This window comes from Megalops cyprinoides, chromosome 12, assembly GCF_013368585.1.
Source record: "Megalops cyprinoides isolate fMegCyp1 chromosome 12, fMegCyp1.pri, whole genome shotgun sequence".
NCBI lineage: Eukaryota > Metazoa > Chordata > Actinopteri > Elopiformes > Megalopidae > Megalops > Megalops cyprinoides.
The window spans coordinates 17,740,749-17,767,164 of NC_050594.1; the positions used below are offsets into that span (position 1 = coordinate 17,740,749).

Consider the following 26,416-nt stretch of genomic DNA (forward strand, 5'->3'; position numbering starts at 1 on the left):
TGTGGGGGGAAAAAAGCCAACCTGTTGCCACTGACAGTGGTGTGTAAACCCAATGCATTTACATTTTTCAGTCACCCTTGTGACTGTCAGCAAAGGGGCCGTCCCACATTTTTACACGCCACTGACCAAGTGATGGTGTCTTCATCTCCGCAAAGTTACCGATGAACAAGGAAAGCGAAGGAAAAGGGGAAAAAAAAGGCTTCACATTTGTATATGATTGACGGGAAGAGGCTGTTCTAGGGAAGTCGATGGTAGTGATGACTCACCGACAGGAAATGCATTGCTAACAATCTCAAGTGGACCGCTGCTGAGATTTGAGTGTTGTGCTCTGTTGGAGCGGCGCAGCTACATGCTAAACACACAGGGTAAGGTATGTAACTCCCACACCACTGCCTGGAAATAAATTACCCTGCAGACACTGTGTGTGACTCACCGCGCACAAAGCACTGGCACAATAATCAGCTGACTGGGAATGTACAACAGTGACAAAATGGCAGCAAAACGACTTAAGCTAACCATCTCAACAGGCCGAGAAAAGCAATGTGGTACATTACCGGGGAAAATGGTAGGAAAATGGAAGAAAGGGGAAAGGTTGAAGTGTGTGCAAATCATTTCTGGGAGAACATTTAGGCAGAGAGCAGATGGAGAAGCTCAGGGAGGCTCTGAAGTGAAGTTTCTACTAGGCAACATCAACAGAAACTATACCTCTGCTCTTGGTAGGAAAGTGTAACAGTCAAAAAGACAAGCAACGACAAGAGGGGACCAAATAATCAGAAACAGAAATGGGAGGGAGGGAGGGAAAGAGAGAGAGAGAGAAGGAGGGAGGGAGAGGGAGAGAGATGAACACAAGAGACACAGACAGAAAGAGAGTGAGGGAGAATTTGCATAAAGCATAAAATTAACAAATCCATCCTAAATGTGGATTTGGACTAAACCTAAACATTCATTTAGTATTTGATGAGAGCCAAGACAGACTGTTTGAAACATGTATTTCTCAGTAGAGAAAGAACACTGCAGTAAAACAGGCTGTAAAACACGCACGCACACACACTCACTCAGTCACAAGCATGCACACCAACATGCACAGACACACAATCACACACACTAATGCACAGACAAAGAGCGAGAAAGCAGAGAATGTGCATAAAAAATTAAATTACAAATGCCTCTAATATCAATGTCTCAGGCCACGTATGCCATTCAGGTACTATTTGACTAAAGTAATGACAGACTGTTTCAACTTACAAAGCGACAGCCTTGTCTGCAAGAACACAGCAGCCCTCAAAACCAGTTCTCTCGCATTTTTTTCCTCCCTCCATTAAAATCCACGCCAAAGATAATCGTCTTTGTAAAGAGCTCATAAATACTCTTCCCCTGAATGTCTACAGCAGGAACAGGACACCTACACCCATCAGAGGGTGAGGCCTGGCACGGCCTGCCACCACGATGCACTGCACCCTTTTTCTGTGGCAATTCCTCCATATGCCTGGGGTCATGCGTCCAGGGTCACGTGTAAATAGCCCTGCCGTGAACCCCCCGTCATGTGTTTGGTGTGAAGCACCTGGACTACAGCACCCAAACTCCTGTGACTCAGTCCACAGTAGCACACAACTGCTTATCTTTGTTGTTGGTGGACACGTGTGGGCACTGCAACAGCCTCCCTGGGGGGAGAGAGAGGCGGAGAGCGAGAGGGAGTGCGTGTTTACATTAAATCTCCCGGAGTCACCTTTCTCGAGTGATTCACCCGCACTTGTTTGCTTTATCGCATCTGAGGCTCAACCTTCCGCGATGAGGAAATATGAGAAAGTCCAGACCTCAGATCCTTATTACTGGCTTCAGACGGCAGACGTCTTTCCCATTTCCTGTGTGGTATCACGCCACATCAGGCCCCATGCCAGCGCAAGTGCTGTTTGGCTCTTGCCTTGCCAGATGAACCGTAAAGATGTTGGTCTAAATTGTGGTACTGACTAGTGACAGATGCTGTCCCTATTGTAAAACAGAGGCGTACACATATTCCTCAGTAAAGAACAAACAAGACTCAAAAACAGACACACACAAACACGTGCCTGCACACACATGCACATGCATAGTTGCGGATATTTTGGTCTTTGTTTACAATGTTAAACTGAGTAATATATTACATTACTCTACATTCATTTAGCAGATGCTCTTATCTAGTGACTTCCAGCACACAAGAACAGAAGTCTATCTAGTATCAAGTGAGCAACAGAAGGAGCAGGAAGGAGAATTTGCATGAAGCATGAAATAATATATAATATATGAAATACATCTACTCAGTTCAGTATCTTGTGTGGTTATCTGTGAATTTATTAGTATGTGTATGCGAGTGTGAATGTGTTTTTCAAACCAGTGTGGGTGTGTGCTGACGGAGCTGAGAGGAGCGATCAGTAATGGCCGCGTCTTGTTGGGGCACGTCCTAGTGAGCACACCCTCAATTACGCCCCATCGCATGACAGCCGGGACGCGGAACGCAAAGGCGCGGTCACGACACGGCACATGGGCACCCCCACAGACAGCTGCTCGGACACCAGAGGCCCTGCACTCCCCGTGCCGGATAACGGGCGCCTCCACACTCACTGCGCTAGCGCTGGCTAATGCACACACTCTCCTTCAATGAGCAGCCCAGCCCCAAGGTGAAAACACCATACTGGCGAGTACGCGGGCTGGTTTCATTGCACCGGAGCCGCCTCGGTCGCTGCCGGAGTGAAATCTTTATTGTATTACTGTTGCTTGAGTGAGGACGCCGCTGTGGAGTGCGCCGGGTTTCGGGGGGGAAAATGATGTTCATTCTGTGCTTGATTGCTCTCTTTAAGGAGCCATTCAGGCCCCGGAGACCTCGCGGGGCTGGCACTGTTCAAATCACTGCGCTGCGCTCTAACGGCGCAAACGGCCCGACTACACTCGCAGAGATCATGTCTGCTTGACCCAAGAGTGTAGAGTATCGAAGAGCCCAAATTTAAAATAATCAATAACTTAAAAAAACACATACAAAAACAGGTAAAAGTGACATGAACAAATACCTTAACAAATGATCATATGCATATTTATTCATTTTTCAATGACTGTATTAAATAATACTACCTTTTTTCTATGACTGATTTATTTTTCATTTATTCAGTGTCACTTGCGAACATGTCAAAGAGTACCTTCAATCAAAACCCAAGGGATGGCTTCAGACCACAGTACTGAACAGAATCAGTGCTGAATCGCGATGTTTTGTTGTTGAAATGTGTCCATGAGTCATGTTTGTGTTCTGAATTTAATTCAGCGCACATACCAGAACATTACTGTAAAACTGCAGTACATTTTCTACTTAAAAATGCAGATAAAGAAGAGACATTGTATCATACAATCACATGTATCTGTAAACATGTATGTGAAAAGTACAGAAATGTGCTTGAGCAGAAACAACGAAGCATGCTTATAGGTAGGGCTGGCGTGACAGTGGCGGACCAGCAATGCAGGAAGGAAGTAGGAAGTACTCCTAAGAAGTAACTATGTTAGGAGCAGCAAAGAAATTCAGAAACAATGTTTCATATTAAAGAATGTAATTACAATTTGGAAGATATTTTATGCCATAATAGAGACACACTGTGAGGACTGAGGAGCCACAAACCAGTCCTCAGCAATGCACACATAACACAATATATACCATTGTGATGTATAAAACACACAGACACAGACACACACAGACACACACTTATCTATTAACCTATAAACAATACAGTTGTTTATTAAAGTGCAGGTGGCCATTTTATATTATAGGGCGTTATGTGTTAACTGTGCATCAGGTAATGTAAAGTGAGTTGAATTAGGAACTCACATCCATAGATGTAAAGAAAAAAAAAAGTGATGGCAGTGAATCTTCTGTTTTTCCTCCTTGAATGACTTAAAGGTTAAGGGCTGGCCATGACAGAGACAGACAGACGGGGAAAGAGAGAGAGGGAGAGAAAGAGAAAACATCTCTGGAGGGAAATGTATAGATCACATCCAGTTTATCAGGAGCAGGCAGAAAGTAGGCCAGATGGAAGTAATGCCTGAAAGCAGAGGCCTGGGGATCGCTGGTATTCCAGGATCGTGATGCTGGGCACCTCTGATGCAGGGGGGAGGGGCAGGTGGGTGTGTGGAGTATTACGGAAGCCAGACGGATGTAGGATGGCAACGTCAGAGGAGAGATGACCTTTGAGAGAGGTCAGGCAGAGGTCAGCACTGCAGAGTTCTGCTGGTAAAATGTGTCTACCACTACAGTCCCTTAAAACAGAGGCCTATACCAACACACAGCCTTGATGGGAATGCTGCTTGTGCACCTTTCTTCTTTGGAGAGACCGCAGTCTAAAATAAGGTAGCAGCACTGGTGAAGTAAAGAAAAAGCAAACCAGAAGGTCTGCGGTTCAAACCCCAGCATGCAGACAGTCACTGGTAATAAAACTGCTTATGTGTCAGTACATGAACTGATCCAGAAAGACAAACCAAAACCAAAACCAAAACAAAACACTGAAAACATGTAACATACGAAGAACGAAAGCACTGAAAATTGCACAACACAGGGGCATCATCTGAGCTCAGTTCACAGCAATGCAATGCCATGTTTCTTCAGTGTCTCACATTAATAAAGGAAGCAGGAAATTAAAGCTCTGATTAGCTCAGATATCGTGTTAATCATCTGCAAACTATTCAGTGTTACTTAATTAGCATCACCAGAGAGGGATTCAGTGATATGAGTCATGTAACCACTCACACCTATTTCATGATGCAATCATCCCAGAACGCAGACCGTAAGCGTGGGTATTCATTGGAAACAAAACACAGCACTGACATTCCATGAATGCAATAGTCTTGGCTGAGCGTTAATGATCCATATCACTGCACACTAATCTGCACTCAACAAGCAGATCTACTCTCATAGCATCATCCTTTACAAATGCCTATTTCAATTCAAACAAATACCATGTAATTATACACAAGGGTTAAATATATGGTGAGACAGTTTCCGATGCATAGTGACTTATTTATTTATTTACTTTGCATTATTATTACTATTACCACAGGCATGTGTTTAGTCCATGCCTGATATAGAACATAGAAGCCGTAGATAGGCATAAGCTGGAACTGATCTCTGATTAAACATACATAAAAAAGTGAATGACCTAGAAAATATAATGCAGGGTGTGATTTGGTGTTAGAATTTTATTTCCCCAACACTTTCCCTCAGCCTCTCTTGATTTGGAGTGGCAAACGTTCAATATCAAAAGGGCAAGCGGTAATCGCATCAGAGGCCGATACGCGGTACTGCAACCTGCTCCGCTGTTCGACAGCATGTAACATTGGATAATCCCACTCCGGCTCGCTCTCTGCGAGTGCTGGCAGGTGCCCCCGTCTCCCGTGGCTGTCACGCACCGCCCCGGGGCGAGGGAGTCGGAAAGGTCAGGCCGCTCACCGTGTCATTGCCCGTAACCAGCCTCTGTCAAACCCTCCCCGGTGCCACTCCTGATGTGTCACCACACCGAGGGATCCGGGGCAGGGCCTCGCTCCAGCGCTCCCAGACGCGGCCTTTCTGACAGCCCGTCCGTCACTGTCACACCGGCGCGGGCGGCGCGAATGACAGACAGCGCGCCTGGCCGCCTGGCCACAGCCCTACCGCAGAAGTGAGGGAGCTGGCAACACCCCCAATGATCTCCTATGAGATCCTCAGTGACACCAGGCATGACCCGACCAAGTTCATATAAAGGGGGAAATAAAGGGAAAAAAAACCAAAACAAAAAAAGGAAAAAAGAAACAGAGAAAGGAAGAAGAGGAAGGAAAGAACACAAAAGATCAAGATGTTTGAAATGCACAGTTAGTGGGGGGGGGGGGGGGATTACTGGATTAATTCAGTCAGTGTGGGGGAACCAGTTTTTCACAGCTGCACAGTCTTGACTTTGGAAACCTACTGCAAGAGGTTGAACACTCCCCCACTTTCTCACACCCTTACCCTCTAAACGTCAACGCTGGCAGGGGAATAATAAAGACTTTGTCACAGCCTAAATCTCTCCTGAGTCCAGGGCTTTACCGCTGGCATCAGCCTGCCCTGCAAACCCACAAAAGGGTGATGTTCTTTATTATTGGAGAGGGGGAATTAGCCAGATTAGCACAGATGGCACATAATTAATGTTATTTATAGCTTTCCATGTTAACACAGCATTACCTGGTGCTTTTGAGCACATTAATCCTAAAGGATCTGCTCCCTTCTTCCTGGACTGTTGGATAGGCTCCCCCTTTCCTATTACAAAATGTGATACATCTTTTAATACCAATTTTGTATGCACTTAGATCAGGACACACCTGTTTACCATACACAGAGGTTCTAGATTTCACTTTTTTAACTACCTGTGTATAATACTGTCTTCATGAGAACTGTTATCATGGCATTCTTATCTCCCCTATGCTTTGTCATTGATGTCCACTGAGTTGGAGGACAATAACTTGACCCCTGACCCCCAAGCCTCACAATGCTCACAATATCACCATATTTGCCTTGTATATATGTGAAAATGCCATTACCTGGAATGACTTGCCACTAGGTTTTCACATTCTGATAAAAATTTAGACAGCTGGGATTTAACTACAAGCCCAGCACGCGCACTCTGAAATTCTTTTCAGACAATTCTACAAAAAACTGAAATGGACTAGAAACAGACAGCAGATTCTTGTCACTCAAAGCTACAGAGCACACACATAAGTAAAGCAAGGACTTCAGGGTTGGAGCTGATCTTGGCCCGGTGTCTCTCTTTTCCACCTCCGCATTCTGTGCAATCTCCCTCTCTCTCTCCCCTCTTTGAATCTCCAGATCTAGACGCTGGCGACTGTGAGCGCCACTCAAGCGGAGGAGAGAGCCAAGCGCTGACAGCACCCACCCTCTGCTTTGTCTCCGACGCACTCAGACGTGGCCTCCAAGATTAATTAACCTTGATAAATTAATCTAATTAGTTAACACGTTATTCAGACGACATCTAAGCACATGCATGAAAGTCCTGCCAAACCATCCGAGTGTTTTCCATTATGAGGCGGAGGGGGGTGGAAGCAGCAGTTGTGGTAATTGCTTGTGGATGATGGCTGTTTTGAAGGTCAATCTCCTGGTTCTGCGGCAGAAATGTCAGAGAAGTGGAGGTACTGCTGATGGTTGGGATAAAAGGGTCTGTACGGAATGAAGCCAGGTGGCCTTTGCAAGAGTGTCTACAGCAGAGAGAGCAGACTTTATAGACTACTGTAGGGAAGCTGGGATGTTTTAGTGAGTGGAGTAGCCACAGTGAAACCATAGGGGTACACGCTTCTGCATTTGCCCAGCAAACATCTGAATCACGAACTGTGCAGTGTATTCAGCAGTGCTCATTTTGGGTGTGCTGCAGCAGCCAGATGCAGTGACAGGTTTATGGTAGCGAACCCGGGAGGCTCTGCTACGTGGTACTCATCCTTCACGATACCCCAGAGCTGACCGGCTGCACCTGTGAAGGGCCCGCACACCCTTTAGCGTGACTGAAACAGGTGACGGGGCTTTATGGTCCCCGCGGTAAATTTAGACGCGCTCAGCAGGACGTGGTAGCGTTTCCGGCCAAGCGCAAGCCCGTCCGGCCTCTCCTTTACCTCCACCCGCCTCCCGCAAGCCACCTGCCTCGTCTTGCGGTGCGGCCCAGCTGCTGCGGCGGAAACGACCGGGAGAGACACGTGCCTTCTGCGTCTACGTGCAGGTGCGGGCGACCGCTCGCTCGCTTGCTCGCTCGCCCGCTGCAGTGGTTAGCCGCCGTAACTGCGCGTTTACACGGCATGGCCCGTGGACCCGCTGAGCGCTCGGCCCGTGCGTGTAAACACGCCGCTCCAGAACGGGAAGGTCACGGAATGGGCAGGCTTCTCTTTGATGTTGCTGCTGCAGCTGCAGGCCGCTGTCTCAGGCACCCGTCCCCCCCCTCCGCCAACACACACCCACCCCACACACCCCTCTTTCCCTCCCTCTCAGAGGCGGGTGCTGTACTGCTACCAGATGTGCAGAGACATGTTTTAAGTGCAGGCAGGCACGACAGAACCGCTGCCAGAGCTGGCCTGGGCAACCCGGGACACTCACATTAACGGTCACAGCCATGAGACAGTCAGGATCGAGACAAGAACACCTTGTCAGTGTTCTTAAAATAACATATGGTTGTGAAAGGACACCCACTACATCCTTTCATTTCTCAACAGCACATACCCATCTTGCAATGCCTTCAGTGGAAGTTCAATTTCAGTTGATGTCAGCTGAATTCTTTTGCCCAGTATTTCCTGTTAAACGTGTTGGGCGCTGCACAGCAGAAGACGGACTCCACCACCGCTGCAGAAAACCTGGGCATATACCTGCCCTCACTGACAGGATCTAGATCTTGATGTGAAAGATAGTGCCTCAAAGAACTGGGTTTCAGACCCCTGGCAGTCTAGCTGTGTTTACTTAAGGAAGCAAAGAGATTTTAACATGCCTTAACACAGCATTTCCTCAGCTTCCCACTACCACAGCTAGCATGAGAAAGCCACCTGTATAGATCTAGAATCAGGCAAGATTATGAAACCACCCAATCCCCCCCAACACACACATACACATACACGCACAAACACACATACAAAAATACAAACACAAACACACACACATTTTTCTCTCCAACTAGTTTTCTTTTGTTTGTGAACTTTTATCCTGACATTTATCTTGATCTTCAAGCCTGGTCCAACCTGTAATTTAGCTCTCTTAAACAGCGACTTAATTGTTTATCTGAGAGACAGACACAGTTGGTCTTTTCAGGTTTTCATTTGCACTGCATTAGAGACCCCTAACCAGCAATTATCTAGCATTTTTGGCACTTCAGCTAGAAATAAATGCAACGTTCAACTGACTGAAGGTCTGCAATCAAAGTGGAATCCTGTCACTTCTGAGAAGCCTTAAACATTACTGTCACTGTTTTCCCTTTAGCTGCATGTCTGAATGATTTGTTTGACAATTTCTTCTTCAAAAATGGGGCCTTTGGTTGCACTGGTGTGTTTTGTACAGAATATTGCTTTTCCAAGTTATCTTGTACTACTCTACAAATAATTCACAGTAGTTTTCTTCCTTCAACAGGTAGAAAAACACCAGAGATGTTCCATCCTGCATGTTACATCAGTGGGGCTCATTAAGGAGTTACTGGATAAAGATAACAGCTTGATCAGACACAAAACCAGAAAAATCTGGCTTCTACATGTGGTAAAAGTGTGACTTCAATGTGGTGAAAATCGTTTTTTTATGAAAAGAGGATGGGACTATGTACACCTGCACACAGCATATCTGTGGTGCATTTCTGAAGAGTAATACTGGTCATATACTTAGGCTTTAAAGAATGTACTGATCCATGCTTTGAAATATAGCAGCAGGCAACCAAACAAATCCTGAACTCTACACAGGAGCACCGATTCCCAGAATCGGGACTGACCCACACAAAAATCCCTTGGGGGAGTCTAGAGGGATTCTGTTCAAGCCAATGGTCGTTATCTGAATCCCTTGCACCTGTGCATCAAAGACCATTCACTCAGACTGGTGCAGCATGGGAGAAATTCTGCACCTGCTGAAGGAGGCTCCTGCTGTTCCAGGAACTGCAAACAGCACTAATGATCTGGGGAAAAGAACCCTGATCCAGCCTCCTGGAACCCACATCCCACCCATCCCGGGCCCACTCCTACCTCTTCATGGACCCAGAGTCAATGAAGAGGAACAGAATAATAAACATGCTTCCCTCTGTGTTGGACAAGCGCTAGAACACATTACATTTAAAAACGGTTAGAGACTCACTCAAGAACTGTGATCTCATACAATTTCAGAATTATAACCAAGTAACAGCAGCATTGCATTGCACCTTGTACAGTGTCAGGTCAGGCAACCAGGGTGTAGGGTATAGGATACACATTGCTAAGTTAAAAAAAAAACATTCAGCCTTGAATAAAATGCATTAACAATGCTGTGTGAAAAAGCAAGCCACTCCCAGAAACAGCTTTGGGAGAACCTCCTCTGACCCAGTGCTTTGTCATTACTGATATCATTATTTATTACTCTTATTATTTCCCTTTATTTCTGGAAGACAGAGAGCAAACAGAGGCCTGTTTGGGAGAATGCTGGGCAGCAAGGGCAGGGAAAACATACATGCACTGTAGGAGTAACCTGTAATTATTTTATAGCTGTTAAGATTCCTGAGTAGTTGCTCAATGTTTACAGTTTAGGGCCACTGTGAGGCCACAAATTAGAACCAGTCGCTCCGCAATCAAGAGCTCTGCAGTCACGCACAGGGCTGTCCTTTACTCCTAAAGACAGGCATGGGCAAGGCCACGGCTGCTGTCACAGCCTTCAGTGAGAGGCGTGCCCACGTATGCTCTGTGAGGAAGAGGACCCAAAGCAGACACAAACGAGGACACTTTCACTTCTCAACAAGGCCCTTCTCTTCTTCTAACAGCAGTAAAATAAACCTTGGGATGAATATTTTCCCAAGCTGTAAAACTGCTCAAAAAGTGTGACAGGGGCTCCTGAGTGGTTCAGCTGGCAACATGCTTGCACTGAGTGCAGACTGAACTCAGGTTCAATCCAAGCCATATCAGCGGACAATAACCAGAAGCCCTCAGCAGTGGAACAAACTGGCTTCAGTCTGGCAGGGTAGGGCCGGTTAGAACGGCCACGGTCTCCTCATCTCTCCACTCTCAGGCACTTTGTCCATTATGAGGTTGCCCGGATAATGTCAGTAAAGTAGCGCCTATTCTCCAGCTGGTGTCCACTCCATTGTGGTGCACTGAGGGACTTGCAATGTGAAAAAGTGTTGTTAGGTTCATGCAAGTGTTTCAGAGGGCTGCACCTGTGCAAGATGGCTAAAGATGTCACAGTGAGATGATCCTCATGAGCGAGTGAAAAAATAAAACGGGGCTGCATAGCACGAAAAGCATTTAAAACGGTGTACTTACTTGCAATATATGAAGTATCCAAAATAAAACACGACAAGTGTACATTGGGGCCCGGCTAGGCTGTGCTTCTGGCACCTCACGCACCCTGACATAAATACCTCAAAAACAAGCAGAAATGATGTAAGACATTGGTTTTGAGGCCATGACCATTGGCTTACAATGATCCTTTCAATGGGATGAGACCACAGAAACGTGCTGAAAAGCGAGCATTTTGAACAAAAACAAGAAAGAGACAGTAATCCAGTGTTTCCAAACTTTTATGGTACCACTTCTATGTTTTTTTTTCTTCTGGTGGTTTTGTAGGGATGGGATGGGGGAAAACAGGAGAGAGAGAGACAGAGCAACAAGCAGTGGTAATTGTGGGCTATGGGGCAGCTAATTATATCCTTAATAGAGCTGTAATGAGGGGTGTCAAAGTTCCCGCACATGAAGTCATAGCCACAACCTCCTTATCAACACCCTTGTCAGTGCGTGGAACTGGTGAGGGTGCAGGGAGAGGTCAGGAGATGGAATGTCAAAGGGCAAAAAGAGGGAAGGAATCAAAGAGGGAGGGAGGGAGGGAGGGGTGGACGGAGGGATTTGTGTTTGTTTTCCAGGAGTATCATGCTGAGGCGTTGCACAGTCATCATGTGACTCAGCAATCTATCTTTAGCCGCAAGCCACTTCTCCAAAATCCTGGCAGTTATCTCAACGACAACAAGCCCAAACCGCAGCAGCAGAGGGGTCCTGCGTCTGGGTGCGCACGTGTGGCTAACGGAAGGGGCGGGGGGGTTACCAACGGGAGCCCAAAGACGGTCTGTTCGCTGAAGGAAGCTGTAGAAGTCACAAAGCGAGGGAGACTTCCTGCAGCGCAGATACACCGTGCTGATTCTGCTGCTGCGTCCGGTCCAAACAAACAAACAAACAAACAAACACTAACACTTCCCCACACCGATACCGCTGCACTCTTTTAGCGCCAGGTGATTCACTGACGTAGGCTGAGAAATAAGTGGCTTTGTGTCATCCTCCCCCCTAATCTGGGCTTTGTGTGAGCGATGTGTAAAATCAGGAGAATTTGGAGTCGTCAGGTGCAGAGATTGATAACGCTCCAGTGAGGGTGTAAGCCCTGCGCATCAAGCCTGCCTGACAGGGTGGAGATTGGGATGTTTTGGCTTGCTTTATCGCCCGCCACATGCGTCTGCGGCAGGAGAAATCCAGGTTTCTGACTCCTGTCAGTCACTCACCCGTGACACGCCACCTGCTCCTCTTGAGGACATGCTCACAACTTTGGGCTATGATTTCAGAAACTGATTCTGATTTTGTCTGGGGTGATGGGTATTCAAAGTGTAAAACTGACGTCTCCCAACTACTTCAAACAAGATTGTTTATCTGCAATGAACTTTTTTATACTCTTCCCAACAGCTGTATTTAGAATTCACATTTGAATTCTCTTAAAGGCATTGCTGTTAACCTCAGTACTAAAAACAGAGGCTTTACAAGTGCTCTGACTAAAGTTACATTTTTTCTGTGCTGAGTGCAGGGATATTTGCCAAGTAAAAAATATTTGAATAATAGCTAATCGTTTGATGTTTCCTCCAGCTTGCCTGGATTGCCTGCCAGGGCTCTGTCACCAGATTGGTCCTTGTTTGCCCTCTGGTGTAGATGCTGAAGACAGAGGAGTGGGTGCTCTGACAGCCCTGTCTGATCTGCTGGTGCCATGCCCAAGGAAACTGTGCTCTGTGCCAACACAGTGCTGAGGGAGATTAATAGCACAAAAGAGTGAGGACTGTGTACTAACACCTTGTGACCCTGCAAACTTGCATGGCACTGATCACAACACCACCCATTAACACTGTAGTAGTGCTGGATACAATTAACAAGAGAATCCATATCCATGTCCAAGAGACCTGGCCACATTCTCAACTTCCACACAGCATGGAGACCTGGTCATGTGATCAATACATAACACAGCGCTGAAACCTGTCCAAATGATCCATGCCCTTATATCCATGACCTTATATTTGGCCCAACATGGTAATTACCTGGAAGTACATTTACTTTAGATGAAATGTGGCCAAAAGAAGATATGGAAAGGTCATATTTTCTGATCCCTACTGTACAAGACCCTGACATTGAGTAGAGATGGAGGGAGAAAGAAGTGAAGGGCAAGGAGAGTGAGAGAGAACACAGATTAAGGGATTTGTCAAGAGAGGTGCCACAGCCTCTGCTCGGAGGCCAGCCCGCTGAGGTAATGCAGCAGTGCTGTGTTCTGGAGAGAAGCTTCACTCGAATACAAAAACATGCCCCGGCATGACCAGGAACAGGGAAGTGGATGCAAACACAAACAGGAACATGAAGACAAACACAAACACAGATACAAACAGGAACAACTGAACCAGGACACAAGCACAAACAGGAGAGGAACAGGGAAAGCACCATTACGCTGATGTACAGTGCCAGTCAATACACTGGTTTCAGTCCTAAAAGCGAAAAGATCACTGATGGAGAGGGGATAACCTTCAGACTGCAGGTATCCCTTCCTGTTTCCAACACTGGCAAAGAGAACATTACTTGGCACAGTGTCCAATGCACAGTAACACCTTCATACTAATGCTCATATGCTTCACTTAGAGGACCTGCATCCCTGTTTAAAAACCTGGCTCACCAGCTGCAAGTTTAAGCAATACATTTCTACTAGCTGCTGTTTCATTGTTTCCTTGTGGTTGTACTTATGTAGGTAATTATAACTAGAAACACATTTGCCTAAGTCTCTCCTGTAAATCACACTACTTTATGAGCCATTACTGCTCTGAGTCAAAGTTAGCTGGGCACAAACCAAGAGAGGGGACCACTGGCTGCACAAAAACAATACCACATCACTGACACTAACCCTCCCTCACGGCCATGGTAGAGTCATTTCCAGCTCTTTCTCTCTAGTGGTTTCCCAGAATCCAACAAACAAAACACTAGTTCAACAAAGTCCAAACACAAGGATGACAATTTGATGCATGCACACGCTGCAGGTGAATTCAGGAACCTGTTTCTAACACTGACTGCAAAACACCTCACGCCTCTTTGTATGCGACACCACAACATAATTCAGGTATCTGTTGCTGCCTCTATATCTCGCCTTCATGTCAACGACAGGAAAACGTCCAAATCAAGCATCGCAATGAAGACGCTTTCCAGACTGTAAGCATCTCTCTGTGGACAGTGGCTCTGGGGCATTTGGTGCTCTCCATGTTTGTCCACGGTCCTCGTTCCGAAGCCCCCTTTCCTTTTCCCGCCCCTGGCAGAACAAGCCCCGTCTCGGTAAACACGGTGCTCTTGTTGTTCCATGCTACTTGAGTGGAAAGGCTCATTGTTAAACACCACCCCGAGGACCTACAAATCCAATGCGCTTTCTCTCTCCCTCTCTCTCTCTCTCTCTCTCTCTCTCTCTCTCCGGTCTCACTGCGTGTAATTCCGCTTGTTGAGCATTGCATTTTCAAATAGCAAAACAATCTTAGCTTTCCTCCCCTTTTAAATCGCTAAATTTTTTAAAGTGTAATCAAGATTTTAATTTGCAAAGACAGCCCAAAATTAATTGTTGCGTAAGAAATGTTTTTCGGCAGCTACGGATCTCATGCAAGGCACTCCGTGCATTTACCATTTACCTCTTTTACTTGTGTAGAGTAAAAAGAATGAAGAAAAAAAAATACACACACACACACATATAGCCGTAAGAATGAAAAAAGGCAGAGAAACAAATAAGAGCATACATAAATAACTATGTAAAGCCTGTGAATAAATGAGGCTGGAAAAGGCAGCGAGAGGCCCCGGGGCTCCGGTTAACCCTGCCCCTCCTCAGCCTGCTGCTGCCTGTGGAATTTGGGAATGCAGAGATGATGAAAATAATTAGAGTAAAAATAATTAGACTCTGCCGTTGTGGCTCTTCCTCCTGGTCCTGGATGCATGGCGGAGGGGAGGCCCCGAGCTGACAGCGGCCCAGCGAGGGAGGGCTGGCCAGGGGCAGCCAGCCACCTTCGGCTGAGGACGTGGAGACCTCGTGGGGGGAAAAAAGGCCTTCAAACTTCTGCTTCTGCACTCACTGAGGAGTTTTGAAAGGAAGGAGTAGAAGACACAATGCCACTATGAGATTATCTGGAAGAGGGTGTTCATACAGGGACTCAGTGCTGAGACATTTGCACATAGGGGCATGCCTATAAAATATACAGTATAATGGACTAGGTGTCTCAGGCTCACTGGACCAGAGAATCTGGCTTTTATCCAAACCAGGGGGTCCTGGAGTGTAGGTCCCCTGCTCGCTGCTGCTCTCTCCAGTGTAAATGAGTCACAGAATGACACTACTTAATATCATAATATCAGACCATTCAGACTCGGGAGGAGCTCTCCTAGCTGGTGGTGATGGAAGATCTCCACAGAGAGAGGCGATGGTGAAATCAAACAGTGAGTCGAAGTGCTCCTGCCTGCAGAGGAGTTCCACTTCCACTTTCTAAAACATCGTTCTGACTAAAACCGGGATCGGTCTTTGTTTCACTGCTGTCTGACCACACACAAACTCCTTTTCTGAGTTTTTCTGGACATCAACAGAACACTCCCACCTCTGATTTGGTGGAAAAGGGTTTTTGATTTACTAAATAAAAATAACTAACACACTGGTATTCAAACAGAACGGCGTCCACCCATTCTCGGTGTCATGGCAACACAGATTACCTCGCTCACCCAGATAGCTATGGCTCGTTCACCTGACTCAAAACTGTAGATGTCATCTCAGGCGCTCAGGAGCGGATGCGGCATTCTTTCCTGACATGGCAGGGCCCCACGAGGGCGGCCCCCGCACCACAGTGTGTGCCACTGCTCCCGAAGAAGAACACGGACCAAGTGAAGTGCAAACAATGGGCCAGACATGAGCGCTGCTTCTCACCGGGCTGAACATCCAGCGGACTGGGGGAGATGACATTTACAGTCGGGCTGCAGCGGCACGCCTGGCCAGACTGACAAGAGCCGTGATTGGGAGACCACTGAATGCCAATCACTCTGCCGACAGTGCAGCATCATGGCTGATCTCACTCTACCATATTGTCCACATGCCATTAGCGGCTTGCTAGCAGGAGGCCAAGCTAACTAGCTGTTCTGAAACCTGAGGCCAAAGGGGGACATGTACGCTTTCAACGGACAATGTACTTTGAGGAATATATTCTCAATTTTTATCATGTATTTTCAGAATGACCTCATTCAACCAGGTTCCGATCAATGACAGCTATTTGATAACATACAGCACCAAAGAAAACCCTAACCTTGTTCCCAATCTTTCATCATCTTGATGGACCACTGCTTTGTTCACCTGATGTGAACAGAAACTACAGAGTTCATCTTTTACAATGCACACGAACACAGTCTTTTCAATCTGCATGTCTAATGTTGTGGCTATACAGCCATTAAATGGTGTTTAGCCACAGCAAGGTTTTAAACTTAATGAAAGTTTCTCATTACTGAGGTACTGTAAAAGCAATAATTGTCCTGTTCTTGTATTGAGCATTCACCCACTGATGTGCAAGGACAGACACTGTCAAAGTAGACATGGACAAGCTTTGAACTTGTGGGCTTGGGTTTCCTTTATCAGTGCGGGGAAATTCTCAAATGGACTTTCTGACAATTGCAACAGTGATCACTGAAGTACTCTGTATAGACAAAGAAAAGGAACCAGTCAAGCCTGTGAATACCTTTCAACACTCCTCTTTTAAAATTTTTCTTCTCGTAGCTTCTCAGTGTAATATCAGCTACATAGACACCTGTGAAGGAACCAGCATTAAAAAATGTCGCCATCTATTTCATCTCAATATACGCCTTACTGCACATTCAGAAAACAAATGTCAGTAGAACAAATTTAATGCATAATTTCACAATGGCCACTCAGATAAATTTAAAGAAACACTTGCTTAAGACAGATTTTTAACAATTTAACACTTTCTGTCAGCCTGTTGGAACAACGCATAACCTCCATTTATCATTAACACAAAAAATCAGATTCTTTAAAGTCTAACTACAAGTTAATGAAAGCCAAGTAACCATGGAAATTCAGGCCAGGCAGGCAATGAACCCAGCTGACCTCAAAAGCCTATGGTTTATCCTCATATACTTCTGAACAGATGTTAGATTTCTAGTACTAAACGGTAGTTCTGAATGGATGTAGAAGTAGAACAAACCTGATTTTCACTCTGGGAATTGCTTTTTTCTTTTGAGGGAAATGCCCTTTTAATGTAGTCTTTTTCCAGGGTCGCGCAGTCAAAGCTTTAATGGGGAAGTTGGCAACTCTGTGCTGACAGCCCCGGGTCTCAATGAGGACTTTAACAACAGACCAAGGCAATGAACTAGAGAGAGTAAAGGTCACCAACTGCTTAGAATTCTAATCAGTCCTCAGTGCTCTGCAAAACACCGTACGTGTGTGTGTTTCTGTGTGTGTGTAGATTGTGTTTATATGTAAATGTACATCTGTTTGTGTGGGGGAAGGGCAGAATTTGAACGCAAAATGTAGCACAGAAACAACCACAATTCGACTGATATTGCTGCAGACGTAACGTTGTGAAGATGAGCACAATTCTAACCATGCTCCTCGATCTTCATCCTGTTGCTTCAGCTAAACAGCTGCAGATAACCAGTGATGCAGAGGCATGAACGGCGACCCATGCCACATTAGATGGGAGAGACAGACAGGGCAAGGACACTGGGTACCTTCCTCCAGGAGCCGCCGCGGCCGCGGAGAGCTGCTCGCTCGGAGCTCGTGGGAGCGCTGGAGATAAGTGCGGAGGAAGACAGCGCCTGCAGGTTCCAGTGTCCTTTGCGAAGAAAGCGCTGACGCCCGGCACGGTCCCCCTCCCTCCCCCTCCCCCACCGCCCCCTCACCAGGACAGGCTGCTCTCCCAAACCCGGCCCGCGGGCTCAGACAGCAGGCACTGAGGTAAACATGTCCACTGCAGCGCGCTCCGAACGCACAGACACCAGGCTCCAGGGGACTCTCGTCCTCCACGCCCCGCGACAGCAAAACACAGGCTCTGTGTTCCAGCCTCCTGCTTCCCTAAGCCTGCTCCACCAGGAGGGATATCCTTTGGTTCTGGGACAGGGGATGCCACACCAGGCCCCCCTGCCCCCCTGCCCTGTGACTAACTCCCACGGAAGCTGATGCAGCTGAAGAACACCTCCTTGACCTTCTCCACTCAGTGCCATGGCAGAGTTGTGTGTAGTGGGCATCGTGCTGAGCTGAGGCTGACTCATGGGATTTTGGGAGAAGAACAGCGGGGGTCTTTCGCTTTGGGTGCCCTGGCACCAGAGTGCACGGAACTGCGGGACGACTTCAGCAGAAATCTGCTTACATCACTACAGTCCCTTTACATGGAGCAAGGCGAAAGTGTGTCATTAAAAAACGCTGAATGCTGTCACCCTCATTTCTGACACGGACAAGGCGCCCCTGGCAACTTTCAATGACACAAACTTTCTCTCACTTCCCTGGCTGGGTGATACTTTGATACCCTTCCTCCCGCAGCGTACAGAAAAAGGCTCACTTGCATGTGTCTGCCCTGTTGGCCACTCCTGCTGGGCAAGAATAAACTGTGAAATTTCTGCTGCTGTTTCACTGGGACTGTTATGGTGGGTGGAGCTGGCGAAGGGCATACTCTGTAGTACAACATAATGACCTCTCATAAAGATCACCAGATGAATGTTGTAAATGTAGATGAGATGTAAATGTCTCCCACTGCTATAAATATACACAATTACACAAAAGATATCTAACTGTGGAGTCTCAATTGTCATGAACATCATCACCGCTTCCTAATCTCAATGTGTAGATTTTCTGAATTTGGTACACCAGGGCACATCAGTGGAAAAGGGTTATAAATGTACTGTGACCACACTGCACTCAAGATTAATAGCCGTATCACAATATATACAAGATTATGAAATGTACAAGAAAAATGATGTACAGCTGAGAGATTCATAGTGACCACAGCAAGATATCAAATACGTTTTGACATTTAACACCCGAGAGACAGCGAATAAAGTTAAAGCCACCAACCTGTGAATGCTCAGCGGTGACATGCCAAAGCACACAAACACTTCAATAATAAAGCATTCCAAAGTGTGGCTTCACTACAGTTGGAAAAAACACATGTGATCCAAGGTAATTTCTCTGATAAGTTTCCACCCAATATGTCTCTTTTCACTTTCGTGTTCAAAGAACTAGTTCACAAGAACATTCCCATGGGAAGACGTGGGAGGAAAGTCATACTTTAAACACTTTCAGCATTGCAGAGATTCAACAAATCTCCAGTGGGGTTCCTGTAGTCTCGGAATGATACCATACACATTACTCCCATGGCCTATGATCATCACTCACACAGCGACACTGCACATGCACGGCAGTGCCAAATAGTGTGAGCAGGAGCACACTGAAATCTCAGGAACGCCAATGGAAAGCATGATGTAAGTGGCTGTAAAACAGCCTGATTTTGAAAGTGGAAATTTCAAGAGGATTATGTCTGGGAACCCCCCACTCCCTGCTTTTATGCGTCCATATTGTGGTGTTTAACGGGGGGGGGGGATCGATGACACCATGCTGAAATAGTCCAGACCTATTCATAGCGGGCATTGTTGATTATAGAGGCGCTGTCTGCACTGCTATGTCAGCCGCTGTCTGTGGTTTTCTTGGTTTGTTCTTTGGCTCCATGGGCGTTCAAAAGCTCGCTTGGCTCCTGACCCCAGCATGTCTCCAATCATCAGCCACTGACCACCACCTTGACAGCTGACTTTGGCAACCTCAGGGAGGGTCAATACAACTTTCAGTCCCCCTTTGGCATTACAACACAGGCTGACACTATCAACTGAAAGCACTTTATGTAACCAGAGCATGCAAAACTGGACTCTTTAATGAGTTGTGTAAAACCTAATGAAGACAGAGGTATACATGTAGGTGTGTTACAACTATAACCTGTGAATTTCAATGTCACTCCAGAACAGACACACTGCTGAAATAACGTGATGCTGATATTCAGTGCCATTTTCCTTATGTTTAGCATCTTTCTTATTTAACGTGTGCAGGCCAAACAAGCCCAGCGAGATGGGAGCTGGACAAGACCATCAAAGTGAGGCATCCTGAGGCCTTCTACTCACACAGCCATGCTGTCTCCCTGCAGCCCAGAGTGAGGAGGAGAGAGAGAGAGAGTGGGGGGGGGGGGTAGAGAGAGAGAGAAAGAAGGACAGGGAGAGAGAGAGGGAGTGAAAGAGTGGGAGAGTGGCAGAAAGAGAGAAAGGGAAAGGGAGAGAGAGAGAGAGAGAGACTGCTGTACAGCCTGAGCAGTCAGGGCAGCCTGCAGACACCACACAGCTCAAAGCTGATAGGGAGTGACGGGCTGCCGATTAGTCAACTCACAGCCGCAACGACTTAGACTCACACACAAATACACATACGCACACACACGCGCACACACACGCAGATCAGCACGCATGCATGCACACACACACAAGCACACAGATGCATGCACACACGCATAACACTAAGCAGTCAGTATAGGATATGCACTCAGAGCAAAGGGGCTTACCTTTAGGAGATAAACTGGGATATTGCTGAAGTCAACAGGGAGCTTGAGCAGGAAGCGTGCGGAGAACTCCCCCGTCTGGAAAACAAGGGCAGGGAGACATCCAATACAATATATAAGGCATCTCTAAACATGAGGTTCAATCAAGCACACTGAGATTTATTTAAATGGGATTAAAAATATGCATATTTAATGCACTGTGGACATTTACCACCACAGTCCATTATAACAATGCTATAATAAAATCCATCCACAATTAATTCAATTCAATCCAGCATGAAACCATAAACCCTGGAAACATACACGTAGCATAGAAAAAAACTATTCAATGTCATTATTTCATTACATATTCAGGGGTACATACAGTAACCATCTTCTGTGTTAGATGTCATAGCTTTAAAAATATGTAAAAGTAATTTAGCTTAAGTGTTTATCTGTAACAGACTTTTTAACCAAAACACTTATTGTAATGGATTGTGGTAATAAATGCCTACACTTACTGTGCATAGTAGCAGCAGTTATAAAATTTAACAGGACACATACATGACAGGTATAACTTCTTGGAGTTCATGTATCTTGTTAAAAGACAGACATGTTGGATGAAACACTGACATTCTCAGGACTTTATGTGGAATTTTTTTTAGGGAACTTAGCACCGGCCATTGTCCCTTGTTATTCTACTACCAGCAGCTACTGTTACCACATCCTAAAGGTCAAACCTAAAGACCAAAACATGCGTTGGTGTGCATGCACCAAAAGTTCCTAAAAATCCCATCACTTGTGCAATTTGCTCAAAGAAGATCTAACTGACCTCCTTTGCCGCAATTGGGGCCAGTTGTGTAACGCGAGAGACAAATGTACATTTCCCTTCATGTGCATTTCAACACACGTCCCCGACGCAGAACACGCTCAGGGCGTTGAATCCTCACCTAACACAATCCGCCCTTTCACGCAACATTTCAGTGACATTAATCCCTTCTTCTTCCCCCCGAAGCGCCTCTACCTCACAGATTTGCTATATTCTTGTGTTTCAATTTTTTTTTTTCCTTCCATGCGCAGCCCTGGAACTACACAGGCTTATAGAGATACGCTCATCAACTTGATATTAATAACTGAGATTGAAATATTGAAAACTGCTACACCTGACATCCCCCCGACACATTGCAAAGGTGTTTTTGTACTTACATGAGTAGATGACTGATGCAGTTTCACAGTGTGAACACTAACCTTAATAAGAATGAATGCTCATCTGCTATAAACAAAACTACCAACATGCTCTGTTTTAGTGGGTGACTCTTTTCTCAGCTGTGACACCCTTATTAATAGCTTTAAAAGGTGGGGGGGGGATCACTCAGGAATCACTGAGGAGGATGAAACAAACACGATCTTCCACTTTACTCTTATCAGTAACAAAGAGTTTATGAGTGAGTGCTATCTGTGTGCGTGTGCGTGGTTTCAGTACCCAGCTGTTCTTGCGGCCGGCGTAGATTTCCATGCTGCGGCCGAAGTTTGGGTCCTCCAGCAGGCTGTCGTACTCAAACAGCAGCCGGGAGCTCTCGCGCAGACGCTGGCACTGGTACTGGTGGTACTGCTGGATCAGCTCCTTCACCAGCTGCAGCAGGCATTCCGGGTCACCGGAGTCCCAGCTCACCAGGTGCTGCAGAGGCGGGGAAGGTGTGGCGGGGGAGGGGCGGGGAGACGGACAGAGACGGAGAGAAGGTGAGAGGGCGCTTCAGGCACAGGCTAAACCTCGCTTTAATTCAGGCAGATGCGCCTGGCTGACAGAAGCTGATGGGGCTGCAAAACCGAAGCTCAGGGTCCTTTGTAAATCTGCCCTCACACTTCACTTTCCGTCAAAGCACAAAATGCACCGGCAGACAGTCATTTCTGGCTGAAGGAGGGTACTGCTGAGCTTGCAGAAGCAGTGCTGAGAGTCTATTGGCCCGTGGTCTCGGAGGCGCAGGGCGGGACGAGATAAGACTGGGGTGGGGGAAGCCAGGGGAGAATATGAAAAAGATGTGAACACAATAGCAACGTCTGATAAGAGTGTGAGTGCCTCGTTGATGGCTGAGATGAGAAAAATCACTTCAAGCGAAGAGCGCGGGCGTCGGGCCCCACCCCCACAGCAGGGAAGCGGCAGCGACTCAGGATTTCCTGGTCTCATCTCCCCACAGGTTAGCAGGGCGGACCAAACCCCCACCCCTTCACTGAGGCACTTTCATCTTAACACCCTCCACCAGAGTGGTGGAATTTGCCAAGACTGGACAAAGCTCCATGACAGACTGGACGAGGACCAAAATAAATTTCACCGGAACAAAGTGTTCTGAGGCGTTTTAGGAAGTGGAAAAGGGGTAGGGGAACTCGGACACTCTGCCAGGCCTTCCTGGCGCACAATGCTGGGATAAGTCCGTGGGCGCCAACTTTGCACTTTGCCAAATGTGGTGGAATTTTCCGATATTGCCAGGTGTACATCAATGTTTGACCGTACACATTAGGACCGAGTCCGCTCAGAAGACCAGGACACCTTGTATGGCACAGATGTGGCTGTTTATCCACTTCATCTGCGTTGTGCTGAGCACTCGGCTCTAGCTCTAACACCTCTGCATGTCAAAATGATCTGCTCTTATGTATAAACACTCTCCTCCCAACAGCGGTCCTCATTTGCATAACCTGCCGGTAAATGACTACATGCACAATAACCTCCAATGGAGTAAAGAACAGTGATGCAAATACACTAAAATAAAACTGCCTTTTATTACGAGCAAACTGGCGGCGAGCGGGAGCACTGTGTTTCAGTCCACTTGCCAAGTTCTAACAAACAGGATGTTTCCTTTTCTGAGGGAAATTGCTCCCCAATGCTTAGAAAAATGCAGGACTTTGACTTCAATAATGAAGTGAAAAAATCACAAGAGTCAAGACAGCCGAGCGCTCCAACGTGTACCACTCAACCTTGGATACTCTAGGTTAAAAGGCAAACATGACACAGACCGAAGCAAAACAAACACAGACGGCTTCTTAACGAGTTTGTCACACGCTGTTTGGAGGTTTTGAATAATTAGGTTTTTGATTCTGCTGGATTTTATCGCCTTGGTGACTCATTCTGTGTCTACACATTTCGCTGACACATTCACAGAGGTAATGCGGCAGGAAAGCGGGAGCACGCTTAGCTGGCGTTACATACAACAAACTCGTTATGTACAGGAAACATGACAGACAGTACTGTTAGCCCAAATCGATCCGATCTCTGCAACAACAAAGAGGAGAGGGGATGAGTAGGTCAAGTGAAAGCTACCATGCAAACTGACTGCAGTGTAGCAAATTCACACGAACATAACGCCTCTATGGGGCTTCTTCATTGTAGGTGAGGTAGGAGGTGTGGTGACATGGAGTAGTCTCTGGTTTGAAGGTGCGGAAGTTTGAGCAGACTTTTGCCTTGTATCAACACTTTTGCCCATGAACAACCCCCCCCCCCCCCCCCCGCCATAGGATTTACAGTTACTGTTTGCAAACATAGCTGTCAGCTGCTGACTTCCATAATGCACTGGGTTTTTCCACAGCAAACCAGTGTCAGGTCCAGCCACCCCAGGGAACTTCCGCCCACCACCGCCTCAGCCAGTGGTCAGGATGCCAGTAACGCTGTTCCAAGTAATTCCGTGGCCCTTTCCCTGTCCGTCATAATCAAGGAAGCAGTCTGACCTCATCTCTAAGCCCACCCACACACATACACACACACGACACCCAAAAACACACACATAAGACTGTCAGTTCTTACTTGCACATTCACTACTAAGAAACCTCACCTTCAAACAAAAGTGAGTTACTTCCTGTTCAAAACTCACTACAGTGTTACACTGTTCTCATTCACCAGATGCACTACGCACATTCAGGTAGAAGTGAAACTCATTAAAGAATGGGCCATGTGCAGCATCTGCCGAGACCCCATTCAATCTCAGAACCGCAGGTTGTTTCAGTACCTCCTTAGCAGGACAGGACTTAGTAAGCCAGACGCAAACCCCTGTTTCAGTGGTGACCTTTTCCATTCATCTGGGGACTCATGGGAACCAGAGCTGCTTTCAGGTCTCTCTGATTTAATGCTGACCCAGCAGGGATCCATTCTTCTTTCACTGCACTGATCACACCGTAGCTGCACTTTGCGGAACCGTAGAAAAAAATATTTCCACTTTACTGACAGCGTTTCCAAAGTAAAGGCCTTCACTTAAAGAGCCAAAAAGCAAATATTTAGAGTAGAGCACTACTGAAATGCATAATCAGCATTTGTTTCTTTCATTTTATTTGGAATGTGAATGAATTATGGTGATTTTACACTTTGATAATGTATAGTGTGTGTTTATCTCTCTGACAGCAGGTGTGCGGTGTTTTCACCTCATGGCATTACATCACACCCAGTGAGATAACATTTCACACAGTATCAGTATATTTATTCAGTGTCAGTTCAGGTGAGGGTACAGCAGAAACGCCACGCCCAGGACTCAACCTTTCTCAGCTTTCTGGAAACTCAACTGCTCTTTTGCAAGTGAGCACCGTGTGGGACTGCCCAGCACTGAGGCACTGTCTATGTGTGACCAGTATCTCAAAACCGCAGTTCTGCTCCAGCGGTAGCGAAAATAGCCAGGTCAGGGGCATGCGGTCAACAGGGTCCACAGTGCCGCAAATAAACCCTGCTCCTCTGGGCACAGTGGCACAAGGGCGGCGGTCACTGTCCTGTCAGTCTGTCTGTCTGCCCAGATCAACGTGGAGGAAGAAAGAGCCCATTGTGTGGCCAGAGGCTGTGCGCCCCCCCCCCCCCCCATGCCCGGGGCCTAGAGGAAACTTGAGCGAGAAGACAGGCGTTACAGCCCAATGACCTCATCATTCAGGGCCAGCAATCATTTCCAGCAATGCTGGGATTCCCGAAATGTGTGGGCAACACAAACAAGGAAAGCCGTTGTCTGGGGCTAGAGTGGAGCCCTGAGGGCAGGAACGATCAGGACACAGGGCTGGGAGGTGCTGTGTCATGACTGCCATTCCACACACTGTTGTTCTTGCACACAGGCACACGCACACGCAGGAAACTCAAATGAGGGGGTTTCTATTGTTCAAATGCCTAAACAGTGTAGGCTGTATTCCTTTCCAGTCAGTTGATCTCACAGCTGAATCTCAGTTCTCAGTATCACAATGACGAGCACAGCTCTATTGAGCTTCTGTGTATCTCCACATGAAAAACATGTGCGTGCACCTGCACCTGCACACGCACATACACGCACACACACTCACACGCACTTGATAAATATTACACTGCGATTATCACAGTAAAAGGTCTTTACAAAATAATGCAATACAATAAAGCACTGATAACATTCCCTCTATAATGCTTCAATCTAATCTTTTAGACTGCCAGACTTCTCTCACCTGAAAAAAAAACATACAACCCTCTTTCATTCGTAGACAAAACAGTGATTCATAATCGCGGTGTTATTGTTCTCTGTGTTTCTCCCTCCACCCCTGCCACCCTTACCTAAACCCACATTTCTTGAGTGAGGGAACAAAGGCAGGTGCATGAGGCCTTACCCACACTGCACTGCAGAGCCACTGTGGAGGCATGGAAGAGGGAGGAGCCTCCGTTCCCACGCCGCCCTGCATTGCAACAGCCACTTGGCGCAGAGGGCCTCTGGCCCCTACCCTCTCCAAGGTGGAAGTGGCGGTGGGGATTGTGCAACATGGCCGTTGTTCACGGCTCCAGATGCGCCGTGGGTGCAACACCTCTGGCGCATTTCCCCTCTGCGGAGGAACGCCCAGCTTCCCCGGGCGGGCGTCGCTCCCCTCTCCCTCATCCTCGGAGCCTACTGTGATCG

At 46.9% G+C, this 26,416-nt stretch overlaps 1 protein-coding gene across 1 annotated transcript in view; it reads right to left on the bottom strand.

Annotated features, from left to right (window-relative positions):
• babam2 (BRISC and BRCA1 A complex member 2) overlaps positions 1-26,416 on the bottom strand; it is a 76,174-nt gene that overhangs the window by 29,504 nt on the left and 20,254 nt on the right. The window contains exons 5-6 of the mRNA XM_036542855.1: positions 22,027-22,221; positions 20,568-20,642 (exon numbers count right to left, since the gene is read on the bottom strand). Coding sequence (XP_036398748.1) covers positions 20,568-20,642; positions 22,027-22,221 — 270 coding nt within the window. The remainder of the gene's footprint in view (positions 1-20,567; positions 20,643-22,026; positions 22,222-26,416) is intronic.